The sequence below is a fragment of the Octopus bimaculoides genome, chromosome 15 (genome assembly GCF_046866305.1).
Source record: "Octopus bimaculoides isolate indiv1 chromosome 15, ASM4686630v1, whole genome shotgun sequence".
In the NCBI taxonomy this organism is placed as follows: domain Eukaryota; kingdom Metazoa; phylum Mollusca; class Cephalopoda; order Octopoda; family Octopodidae; genus Octopus; species Octopus bimaculoides.
The window spans coordinates 22,721,043-22,734,583 of NC_142942.1; the positions used below are offsets into that span (position 1 = coordinate 22,721,043).

The following is a 13,541-nucleotide window of genomic DNA, read 5'->3' on the forward strand; positions in this document are numbered from 1 at the left end:
GGAACAGCGAGTAAAAATCTTGAGAAGTACATGGAACAAATAGGGGCTGCAATAAGGGTGGAGCACTTGCAGAAAACAGCACTGCTTGGAACCGCTCGAATACTCCGGATGGTGCTTGAAAAATAAGGTGTTACCTTAGTTCACTGGTAGTGAACAGCTACTGAAATGACAATAGCTTGATAAACCATTAGTCTCATTCTTTTGGCTTAGCTCTTTGTTCTTAAAGGCTTGTTTTGCCAGTTTCCAAATACTGAATCAGTGGAGCTAATTATGTATTACACATTTTTTTTCAAATTTCGTTTTTCAGAAGAAAAAAAGCTTCCAAAATAGGGAAAGTGGTTAGTGGAAAGCTGTGATACAGTCAACATGACTTTCTGTACAAGACACCTACAAGACAAAAACAGAGAACAATAGAAACCACTCTTCTCTGTCTCTTGGCATTACAGTTATCAAGATATTACAAAAAAAAAAAAAACAATTTGTATGAGGTGAAGAAAGAAAACCACTTACGGCCGGACAACCAGCTCGATCTCACCATTTGGATGTGAGATTGTCTGTTGAACTTCTTCGTAAGTTTTACCAGTTAATTCAATACCATTCCATTCTAAAATTTGATCTCCTGGAAAACAAACAAATATAAGGGTTTATAAAACAAGGCCCAAAACACAAATTGTTAGCAAGTTGGTGTAAGGTCAGAGGTTTTCAATCGAGGTCTATATGGCCCATGGGGGATCCACATAAGATTATGTTGTTAAAATTTTTGTGCAATAAAATTTCTTATACTTCTACACAACACACAAAATATTTAAACAATTTCTTTGTACAATTTTTAATAATATTTAACGATAAAAATATAATGAGATTTTTTAAGCATCAAATGAGTAAAACAGAAATCAGAGGAATCTATAGGTAAAAAATGGTCGAGAACCATTGCTGTAGATATTAGATTCCGACGTGTGCTGTACAATGGAAGTGAACCCTAAACCATGCAGTTCGGAAGTGAACTTCTAACTACACAGCCTCGACCGCACCTACTCTGATTCTAATAACTGCTAAATGCTTCTTTTTTTTGCCTTTAACAACAAACCTGGACCCCATCAGGTACCATTACTCTACCGTATCGTTACAGCCATGTGGCTTGCAACAAAAAATACGAATTTGTTGTAGAAATACAACAAAGTAAAGGTAAATAGCAACAGCCGAAGAATAAGGAGAGAGAAATAATAGTTTTTGTGAAAGAGTGGAAGGGTACCTCTTGCCATGGCCAACACATGGCAACTGTTAATTAAATTACATAATGCTAGGAAATATCTCACATTCATTTATGAAAGGAAGAAGTTGTGAGGGTTACTTAAGACCTGAGTACCAAATCCCCAATCTCAGAACTGTTCTCTCAGCTGAGTGTTCCATATATAAACCACATGTTTGGTATCGGCACCACACACAAAAGGAGCCAAATTTACTTCTGTGAATGCTATTAACTTCCTGCCAATGATGAGTGTCTTTAAAACTTACTTAATTCTCCTATTTTTCCTTCTCCTCCAAACCTGCCCGTCCCTGCCCAACCCCGTCGACCCTTCTTATCACAATAGCAACATTTGAAGAACTTTTACCACTGACCCTAATTTCAGAACCATGTCATACTTCTTCACCCTTATCTCTCTAACATTTACCAAAATCTAGCCAAAAGTAACGTTTTGAATTCTGTGGCAGCACATTCTTCTCCCAAGACAAAACCATTGCTACACCATGCAGACACAACCCCCCCTTCCCAACCCCTACCCGCTGCCACCAAAACCAGAGAACAACAACAACAACAACGTAGAGAAAATTCCTTGAAAGATATCTTGCCAAGTTTTGCAGCAGACATGACACAAGAACTGAAGACAGCTGTTGAAACATTACAGCCAGAAAATAATGCAGTATTTTGAATAAAAATAAAATTTTTCAAGTTGTTGCAATCGTTGAATTTAAGGGTTCCATGACTGTATACACAAATGGCTTGTATTCCCTTTGTTTCAGGATGGGGTGGGGGTGGGGAGCATATATTCCCTCCCAACCACCACACCCCACCCCACCGCCTGTTCTCCTTGTATAACACAAATCGGTTAGATTATACATATTATCTCCAACCACCAATCTGCTTTGATTCCATTTTGTCAACATATAACATTCGACAAACCAACTTATAAACATAGAAGAAAAAACAAAGAACTGCGATTGGATAACGTTGTCCTTTGTAGGTCTTATTATCAGAAAAACGGAGTTAGGCCGGTGCCTTGAATAACATCCGTTGCATAATTTTGTAAACCTTTGTACACTGCAACACATAGCATCATCTACACACTGTAATACATATATACATACATACATATATATATGCACACACACATTTATATATATATATATGTGGTTGTATACACAGGACTGGGACATCTGTCTATCTACTTAGAAAGAAATAGGTGTGTCCGCCAGAATACAATGAAATACATCTGTCTGTCTATATACTATAAAACATGCATGTTTATGTGTGTGTGTATGTATGATGCAAGTATATATATGCGTAGATATTGGTACAGAGATGCACATAAGCATACATAGATACATGTGTACATACAGAATGTATCTTAACAGACAATGAAAGATATGTACACACAAATAAATACATGAAGGTATATAAATGTATATGTATATATATATAAAATATATATATATTGTGTATTATATGGATATATATATGTGCATGTATATATGTGCTATCTGCATGTATAAATGTGTGTCATATAAGTATAATATATATATGTGTGTGTGTGTGTGTGTATTATACATGCACACACACACACGGAAGCATACACACTAAATGTGTATGCATCGTGCAAAACATTTCCATCTGTTTACAATTAATTTCTGACTTAAACTTATATACTCTTTAACCAACAACACATGAGTGAGTATATATATATATATATATATATATATATATACACACACACATACATATAAATGTGTGTGTGTTTGCAACTTGTTTCTCTCTTTCTGTCAATCTTACTGTCTGTCTGTCTGTCATTCTATGCACATATATATGTACACACACATGCATATGTGTGCATGCATGCATTTATCTTTATGTACACAAGTATACATATCAGTGTGTGTGTGTGGCATGTGTATGTACACACACTTATATTTACACAGACATACATACATGATGATATTGTGTTGTATATAAAAATCATATATATATATATATATATATCACACACACACACGTATTTACATATGGGATTGTCTTAACCCGGATTACATATACCTGCATGAAAGTTACATCAGGTTATGTGCGTATGTGTGATTGTGTGTGTGTAAATTCACACATATATACACACACGCACAGATACTTACATGCACACACTGACACACACACACACACCAGTAAGTATGTATACTATATTTTGGAGTATTCTGTGCATGTACATCTATATACAGTATAACTAAAGGCACATCATCTCTCACAGACGCATATAAAAACACACTTCCATCTCCATGACTGATATGTTCATCACGTGATGTGTGGGCTCACATCATTTCCATTTTCTGCATTGATTCTTCCCTCAGGAAATCTATCTTTCCTACCAACTTCCCAAATATCATCCCCTCCATCCCCACCCCACCCCTGTAGATGTAACCTTATACTTTCATACACATGTTACCCTCGTCTAGACCCTTATCTTCAGGCTATACGTACCCTGTAAATGAGTTGCCCTAATATCTACACCTGCCCTCTCCTATGGGCAACTCATAACTAATATATATGTGGCTGGCACAGTGATCCTTACTCCTTGCTACAAAAAACACACCACACAATGGGTTTTGTCCTTTGCTGAGGACCTTATAATTAACACATAAGCTCATAATTCCTACATGTAGTGCTATCATGGTTACCCAGTAATTTCTGCTATCAGTAACTCACAGGCCATATATGTGATAATTGTGAGGGTACATGGGCTACTGGTTAGGGTGCTGCATTCATGACCTCACGATCGTGGTTTCAAAAAGGAAGACATGGGATGAGCTGGTGAAGCATGACCTTCAAATGTTGGGCCCCACAGAGGCAACGACAAAAGTCCGAAACCGCTGGAGGTATGCTGTGACTGAGAAGGACCGGCAAGTAAAGTGAGATCACAGCTGTAGCCTACACCAGTGTCACATAACCAGCCCATTTAAAGTACCTTGGATCGTATAGGCAAAAAATGGTTCTTACCTTCTTCCAGCTCCCCATGTAGCTGTTCTGCAATACCTCCAGGATAAATGGCTGCTACATATGCCACCATCTCTTCGTCAGGTCCTTGCTGTTTACCTCCAACAATTTTCATCCCAATTCCATTTCCTGCCAGACAAACGAGAAACCAGAGCAGATTAAAAAACACACTGCACAAGACATTGTTGAAAGCCACTGATTCACAATAAAATCACAAAAAGCAGTAATTGGGAGAACAAAGAATAAACAAAACAAAACAAAACAAAAACATAAACAAGAGCACAAATTGGAAGTCAGGATATTCCATTTGCGGTGCCACCAGTTCCAGGAACAACATTCTGTCCCTTGCCCTAACTATTGTCTTATTTGTCTACAGTTTGGGTTTTGTGTGGATTCTAACAGGAATTCTAACCCTTTATTATTAGAGTGAACAGGATTATAAGAGCAAAGGGGGTTTCAGGAAGATGAACATTAGGTTTTTAGGGACCAAGTAAATGTTCCACTCTGTTTAATTGAAATGGTACTGATGAAGGTGTGTCTGAGTGTGTGTGTGTGTGTGTGTGTACACATACCTTTTATCTTTACTTGTTTCTGTCATTAGACTGGGGCCATGCTGGGGCACTGCCTTGAAGAATTTTAGTTGTACGAATCGACCCCAGTACTTATTGTTTCTTTGTAAAACCTGTACTTATTCTATCTGTCTCTTTAACTGAACCGCTAAGTTACAGGGACATAAACACACTAAGACTGGTTGTTAAATGGTGGAGGGGGGGATAAACACAGACACAAAGACACACACACTCAGAGATACATATATGTGCAATAGGCTTCTTTCAGTTTCCGTCTGCCAAATCTACTCACAAGGCTTTGATTGGCCCGAGGCTATAGTAGAAGACACTTGCCCAACGTGCCACATGATGGGACTGAACCAGGAACCATGCCATCTCCTCTGTAAGGACCAGCATCTTGAGATCAGCCTTCAATACTTTGTCCTGGATCCCTCTCTTCCACAGATTCCATCCACTCTAAATGACTGGAACTTCTTCATGCAACTGTCCTCATCCATGCTTCCTCTCACCTCTCTTATGTCAAACTTCTCTCTCAATACATTTGCATTTTGTCATACAGACCACACAAACTCTTCACATCATCTAGCAATCTGGAACTGCTCTCATCTCTGATCCTCCTCACACCGTAAAAGACATTGGTAAACCTCTTCCTTTCTGCTCTTGCTACATAAACCTGTTGCCCTTTAGCTATTCAATATGGGTCTTTGCTACCTCCATCTTTACACACACACACACACACACACACACACACACACACATATATGTGTATGTATGCATATTTATACATATATATATATATATATATATATATATACGCGCGCGCGCACACACACACACACACACACACACACACAAACAAAAAAAGAAAAGAACAGATTCATAAGATTTATAAAATATACCAGAAGACAATAAATGGTAAAAGGGAAAATAAGTGTAAAGGGAGGAAAGAGGAGGTGGAGGAGGAGAGTGTTAGTGAGGTGAAGGAGGAGGAGGAAGAGAGTGTAATGATGACAGAGAGAGTGAGAGGAGGAGGTAAGAAAGCAGGCAGCACAGATAGTGAGAAGCTAGAGAGCAATGATGAGGTGAGGGGTTCCAACGGAGCTTCGGTCACCGATGGCCCAATGTTGACCTCTCTGTTGTGATGACTTATATATTGGGTTGGTGCATAATCATTGTGGCTTTTTTTCAACAAATTTTATTCAACAAAAACATCTTTAAATGATTATTCCGGAGCACATTCACCATCTACTTCAATCACCGTTTCCCGTTTGCTTGGCAGACGGTCAGACCATCATTTAAAGATGTTTTTGTTAAATATTGTCATTGTTTTTGTTGAATAAAATTTGTTGAAAAAAATCCGCAATAATTATGCACCAACCCAGTACAAAGATAGACAGATGACCTTAATAACTCATTACTGAATGTATGGGAGACTGTAATATCATGCTGACATAAGTATGGATGACCTTAATAATTTAATGTAACATCTATGGAAGATTATAATAGCATGCTGTTATAGGCATTTGCTATTGTATAAAGGGAAGTCCTCAATGAAATCCTCATTTCTTAGATATAGGGACCAACAATGGTTTATTATGAAGGCAAAAGAGCGAAAGCTTTTGCTCAGGGCACACAGTTTATGACTGGTTCTTATTTTATCAAACCCCAGGGGGAGGAGAAGCAAAGTTGATCCTTGGAGAGCTAAAATTTCCATAGGATAGAGAAATGACTCAGTGTGATGTGGTACTGGTTTGGGCCAGGTTGATGAGTGTGGTGGTCAATAGATATGGTCAGCGAGAGAAAGAGAGATGACCAGTTATTTACTCTGTAGCAACATACTGGTGCCCTCAACCACCTAATGTCTTGTTGAAAACATTCGCAAAATAAGAGCTGATTATTGTACTATGAGAAAGGATAGAAATCTAATGTTGAGGGCTAGGCCCTTTGTCTGAAGGGTCTCTGCCCACAAATGGCACACTTTGCTTATTCCTCACGTTGAAATATAATTCATTCTGCTTTGTGACTTTCCTCTGTACCACTTCATACCATCACAAGTTGCCTGAGGGTTCCACAGTTTCTCTTTGTTACTATATTTCAGTGTAGCCTGGGGTCAAAGTGTTATTGTAGGGTGTACAGTGTGATAGTAAAGGGATGTTGTGGGGTGTCATATAATTGTGAGGGCATGTTATGCATAAGGGATAATGCTGTGGTAGGAACAAATTCGGTGGGTAGTAAATGTTGTGTAGGGATGGTAGAGTATGTGGAGGTGAGGAAGTGTCACATATGGTGCAGCAGGGTGAGGGTGTGTGGGGTGTCATGTAGTGGTTCTTCACCCCCAACAAAGCATGCTTAAGACCTTTTCTTCACAGCTACATGTTTTCAGGTTCGATCCTACTGCACAGCACAGTGGGGAAGTATCTTCTGTCATAGCACTGGGTTGATCAAAGTATTGCAAGGATAATTTGGTGGAGGGAAATTGTGAGGAAGCCTGTCTGAGAGACGGGATTAAGTCTTACACCACAAAAATTCCACCTGAGAGACGGAGTTTGTGGGATATAGGACTTAATGGATTGTCCATTTTAACACCAATACCAATCCCTTAGCTACTTTTAGGTCTCTACCTCTGTTTCAAGGATGTAAGCCTGGATGATGGCCTGAGGGTAATGAATTCCCTTATTTCCACCAACCATGGACGATACCCTCTCACCTCTGATTAAGTCATTAAGAAATTATAAAAACAAAATATACAAGCAAACCCGAACTAACCTCCTCACTCCTCACACACATACAGAGGATATGGTTAAGAGGCACACACAGAGTAACTGAAACATCACAGAACAAACACACAATGTGTTGTTCCTCCAATAATAACCCGAACCCTAACTGATAAGTTGTTCTATAGCATGAAGGGACACACCCATAGCTTTATTAAAATGCTTCAAAATAATAATACATTGTACTGTTGTGAATGAGTGACATAAGGTGGGTACAGTTTTAATATTTTGAAAAGCTTTACTACAGCAGATTCTTTCATGAGTTGTATGTATGTATGTATGTATGTATGTATAGGACCCCCCCTTCAGTCATAAATGACCATGGGGTTGCACCCAGAAAGTTAGAAAGTTTAATGTTTATCTGAAATGATTCTTAATGTTCCTTATTAATTGATGTGGTTAGGCAGATCTGGATTGTATCAGAGTGCCCAGATTTCAAATCCCAATTCCTTTACATTATAAAATCATACATCTATATCCATATATATCCATATATATATATATGGAAGTTGAAAACCATCCCCCAAACTGCTAACTGCATTTTGACCCATTTGATACGAACCTGCTTGAAACAACTGCTCCTGCTTCTCTGATTCAAACTCTTTCAAAAGGACCTTAATTAAAGTCTTCCATCAAAATTTCCTACTACTGTTTGTTCCAAATTCCAGCTTAATGATAACAAAATTATTTTTTTAAATTATTTATCATTTTCAAATAATGAATACAAACTGTGTACTCCAAGGGAAATGTGGTAATAAAAGGGGTTAAGGGATTTCTTAAAATGCCCCGGTCAGAATAAAGTGTATAACTCTTCTGGTTATGAAAACCAGTTGCAGAGAGCAAAGAAGAAGAAGAAGAGGATGAGGAATTAGCAGTGGGAGGGGGGATTATAGCAACAACGGCACTTTCACGGTTTGACGATGATGGGGGGACAGATCAAGAACACTGGAGAGGGAGAGAGAGAGAGAGAGAGAGAGAGAGAGGGGAAAGAAATTAATAAATAAAAATAGCACACGAACCTTTCATTGATAGATCTTTTGGATCTCTGTGGCCACCTAGAAAAAGCAGAGTGGTAGAACAATTGATGCTGGTTAGCAAAGGCACCAATTACCCTCCTGGCTTAACTCTCTCTCTTCTTTTAATATATCCATAGCCATATATATACATGCATATACATACATATATATATATATATATATATATATACATACATATACATACATATATGTATATGTATATATATATATATATATATATATATATATATATATATATATATATGTATGTATGTATGTATACATGTAGTTATGTTAATCCTGCTTCTTTCATTTCTAAGGGGTCTTTTCTGAATTATATTAAGGCACAGTAGGGTTGCAAAGAACTGGTTTAGATGGTGGGTGAATTTAAAAAGTGTTGTTTTTATTTCAATCCTTTTGATTCTATTTATTAACTATCATTATCATTATCATCATAATTATTATTATTATTATTATTATTATTATTATTATTATTACTACTATGACAGAAATTATTTATTTATTTATTTATTGTTATTATTATCATCATCATCATCATCAGCATCATCATCAAAAAGGTGGTCAGGTGGCACATTGGGCAAAATGCTTTAGTGGCATTTCTTTTGGCTCTTTAAGTTCCGAGTTCAAATCCCACCAAGGTTGGCTTTGCCTGTCATCTTCTTTTTTATGGGGGGGGGGGGGGCAATAAAATGAATACCAGATAAACATTGGGGTTGATGTAAATGACTCACTCATTCCTCCCCCAAAATTTCAAGCCTTGTGCCTATAATAGAAAGGATTATTATTATTATTATTATTATTATTATTATTATTAAAATTATTTATCATTTAATTTTGCAGTTGGATTTTTGCGGAGGGGAGTGGTTTGCTTCGAGATGAACTAAGCAAATGGATAAAAGCCATTGCATCACCTCCAGTTGAAATATTGCCAAGTTTAACTCTGCTGGAGACAATTCTTGTTGGGTGTTTTTCGAATCGAAAGAAAGGACATTTGAGTTCCTTGTTTGTTAAAGAAAGAATCAGTTCCCAGGTCTCTTGGGAACATTCCTGTCTTTTATCCGTCTTCTATACTTAATTCGGAGAATGGGAAATAACAAAAGAGAAACAATAAAAACAAAATAAATAGAAATACAAAAAAAAAAACAAAGAAACAAAAAGCAAAGACCGTCCCCCCCACCACCACCACACAGACATGAAATTGTGGAAACAAAATAAGAGAAAATAAACTGTAATATGCACCCCATTTTTTTTATCCATCTCTCTTTGGGGAGGGGGAAGAGATAATGGTGGTGGTGGTGGTGGTGGTGGTGTATTGGTGCATGGTGTTGGCAATGGTGGTGTATGGTGGTTGCGGTGGTGAAGATGAGATGGGAAGAAATTATAAAATAAATAAACGGAAAGACAGCTCTCTTCCGAGTGACAAATTCTCACTGCTATCTCTTGCACCACCACCACCACCACCACCACCACCATCACCATCACCACCACCAACAACAACAACAACAACAACACCATCATTACCACCACTACCTCCACCACCACCACCACCACCAACAACAACAACACCTCTACCCCCTTTATCACAATCACCACCACTACCATCTTCTCGACACCCCCACCACCATCACTTTTCCATACCCCTGCCACCTCACCATCTCCTTCTCCCCACCATTTCCTCCCATGCCCACCCTTATCCAACACCACTACTTCCAGGGGCAACCAGGGAGTCTCTATGCAGTCACTCCAAACTGCTAGAAACAGAAACCAAATACCCTCTGATTACGCACTGTTATCTGTAGAAAAAAAAACCAAAAAAAAAAAAACAAAGGACACAATGAACATAGTAGCCCTAGATAAGATGGGCATGGCTGGAGTGGCTTTTGAAGATAGGACTACTTGATGAAAACTGAGCTGCGGTTGAATGGCAGCAACACTATGACTACAACCACCACCACCACCACCACCAGCATTCCTACTGAAAGTACCACAGCTCCCACCCCTCCCACCACCACTGCCATCACTACTACCCCACCCCTCCCACTATCACTACTACCTAAAAACCACCCTCACCGGAGACCCAGTGGAAAGTTGGTAGGGTTCTACAAGGGAGATGGAGGCCTTAATAAGCTGTTTATGTTTAATTGCAGAGGCTGGGGTGGTGGATTGTGCTTGGACTAGGGGTAGGGGGTGGATGTCATGGCAGGAATGGAAAAAAAGTGTGAATGTTTGTGTTTGACAGATATTCTCTGAGAGAGAGAGAGAGAGAGAGAGAGAAATAGAATAAAATAAAACAAATACAATTAAATAAATATAAAAGGGGGCGGGCAGGGTGTGAAGAAAAATAACAAAGCAATTTGTTAAGATAAGATTTGTTTTTGGAAGGGTTTGAGGCAGGATGGGCGAGGCCTGGAAGAAATTATTGAATTAAGGGAACAGTTTTTCTACATGAAGGAACTTTCTAGGTGCTTTCCTCACACTGCAACCACCACCACCACCACTATTACTACTACTACTAGGGCAACAGCCTTTGACTGCTGTTAGACAGTAAAAACTGACCACCCTACCTACTGATATGACATCATCATTTCTGCCTCTTTGCATCTCCAGATGCTTATGATGGGGGGGGGGGGGTAAACAAATATTTGGGGAAGTGGATCCCATCTCCTTTTCAATTTTTGACATGTAAAGTAAACTGTATACACATATTTGTTTATACAGATTTCAATATATATGTGTGTGTGTGCTTTATATGTATGTGTGTGTATGTATGTGCATGTTTTCATATACATACATACATACATACATATATATATATATATACAAACATACATACATAAATAGATACAGACACATGGATAGCTATGTGTAATTATGCTTTTATATATAGATGGATATATATGTATACACACATATGTATCCATCTATATAATATATATATATAGTACTGCCTGACTGGGCCTCATTCCAGTGGCACGTAAAAGCACCCACTACACTCTCAGAGTGGTTGGCATTAGGAAGAGCATCCAGTTGTAGAAACTCTGCCAGATCAGATTGGAGCCTAGTGCAGCCATCTGGTTCGCCAGTCCTCAGTCAAATCGTCCAACCCATGCCAGCATTGAAAGCGGACGTTAAACGATGATGATAATGATGATGATGATATACGTATATTGCAGGGTGCACATACATGTACACACACATATATACATATATATATATATATATATATATATATACACATGTATACACGCGTACATATCAGTTATAAGGAAACTTGTTATGTTATGACAGTAGTTCTATGTTGCTCAAGTAAGTAGATGTGGAGGTTACAGTGTTTTCATTGTGAACATCTAATTTGTTCATTAGTCTGAGCTGACAAATAGTAGTTGGGTCCCCAGCCAAATTATGGCTCTATAACACCTATCCACACACACACACACACACACACACACACACACACACACACACACACACACACTCTCTTTCCTGGGAGATAAGGGTGACTGAGTTTAAGAACTTCAATGCTCTGTTGCAAGTATATTATGTGTGTGTGTGTTTGTCTATAATAATATGTTATACATCTGTGCATGTAGCAAATGTCATGGAGTACACAGTGTCTGAAGGTATGTGGTGTAAACCCTGCAGGTTGACTCTGTAATGGAATGGCATGAGGGTGAATTGCACAGTGTTGGTCAGTTATGGATGATGGAAATCCAGAGAGACTCCAGCCTAATGAGCTGATATAATTGTGTCATGGTTATTTAGTTTTTGTTTTTGATACAAGCAGTCGTGGTTAGGAGTCCACATGCCTGGGTACTGTACTGAAGAACAAGTGGGCCACCAACCCTCATCAAAATAGGATGAAAAGAAAATGATGATGATGATGATGATGATGACTAAAAAGACAATGAAGATGATGATGAAAAAAATGATGATGATCAAAAAACGAGGAAGATGACGATGATAATGATGGAAAAGATCATGAAGATGATGATGAAAAAGATGATAATAATGATGATGATGTAAAAGATGATGAACATGATGATGATGATGATGATTAAAAAGTCGATAATGTCTCTACTCTTCCACCATCACCACCATTAACCATTTCCCCAGTCCTTCTGCACTCCCACAACATCCACCCTCCCAATTCTTTCCCCCTCCATGCTTTGCCCCTGTGGCCATCAACATGCAGCTGTCCAAGAGGAGCACTCACTATGTTGGTCTCACTGGTTTTGGTGGGGTTTGAAGAAGCTACGGACACAGCCCCTTCCCCAGGGCCAAAAACAGTAACACACACACACACACACACACGTATATATATATTAAGCAGAGTTACAAACCTTTGATTGACTTGTCCTTTGGATCTCTTGTAAGTAAGATTCTTTTTGTGATGAATGGGTACCGTTTAGGTTGTGTTGGTGCTGGCTGCAACAGACACCACAAATACGACAACATGTCATTACTATATATATATATTTATTCTACATACATCATATAAGCACATATATATACATATTGACATTATTTAAACAACACAATATTTGACATAGTATACAGGATGATCAGGGTCTCCATGGTCAACAGGTACACCCAGCCCCAAATACACATCAAGACCAGAGGAAATATAGGGACGGGAAGTTTGTGTGCTGGAATGCACCTTGGCAACATTGTTAAACAACCTTCACCAGCAACTTTGCTTCTGGTCCTTAGATTTCTACTTATTCAACACAAGGAAACGATGTGTATACTCCAAACTGTATTTGGATTTCAATGGACCTAATACCTTCTGGTCTCAAGGGCTAAGTCACACCACAGGGGTGCAATTAGTAGGGTGCTGTGAGACCAAAGGAATGGTCTTTTATTAAAAGTTCTGCTTTAAATTGTGTTAAACAAATATTTAATATAA

General features: G+C 38.4%; 1 protein-coding gene across 21 annotated transcripts in view; it reads right to left on the reverse strand.

Annotated features, from left to right (window-relative positions):
- The window catches only part of LOC106871305 (uncharacterized), a 193,210-nt gene that overhangs the window by 52,664 nt on the left and 127,005 nt on the right, over nt 1–13,541 (reverse strand). For 12 of the 21 annotated variants that reach the window (XM_089363551.1, XM_089363565.1, XM_089363564.1 and 9 more), the window contains 4 exons: nt 12,976–13,060; nt 8,618–8,653; nt 4,259–4,384; nt 511–619 (listed from right to left, as the gene is read on the reverse strand). In XM_089363551.1, the coding sequence (XP_089219677.1) occupies nt 511–619; nt 4,259–4,384; nt 8,618–8,653; nt 12,976–13,060 (356 nt within the window). The remainder of the gene's footprint in view (nt 1–510; nt 620–4,258; nt 4,385–8,617; nt 8,654–12,975; nt 13,061–13,541) is intronic. The other 9 variants (XM_089363552.1, XM_089363556.1, XM_089363567.1 and 6 more) reach the window with 1 other exon arrangement.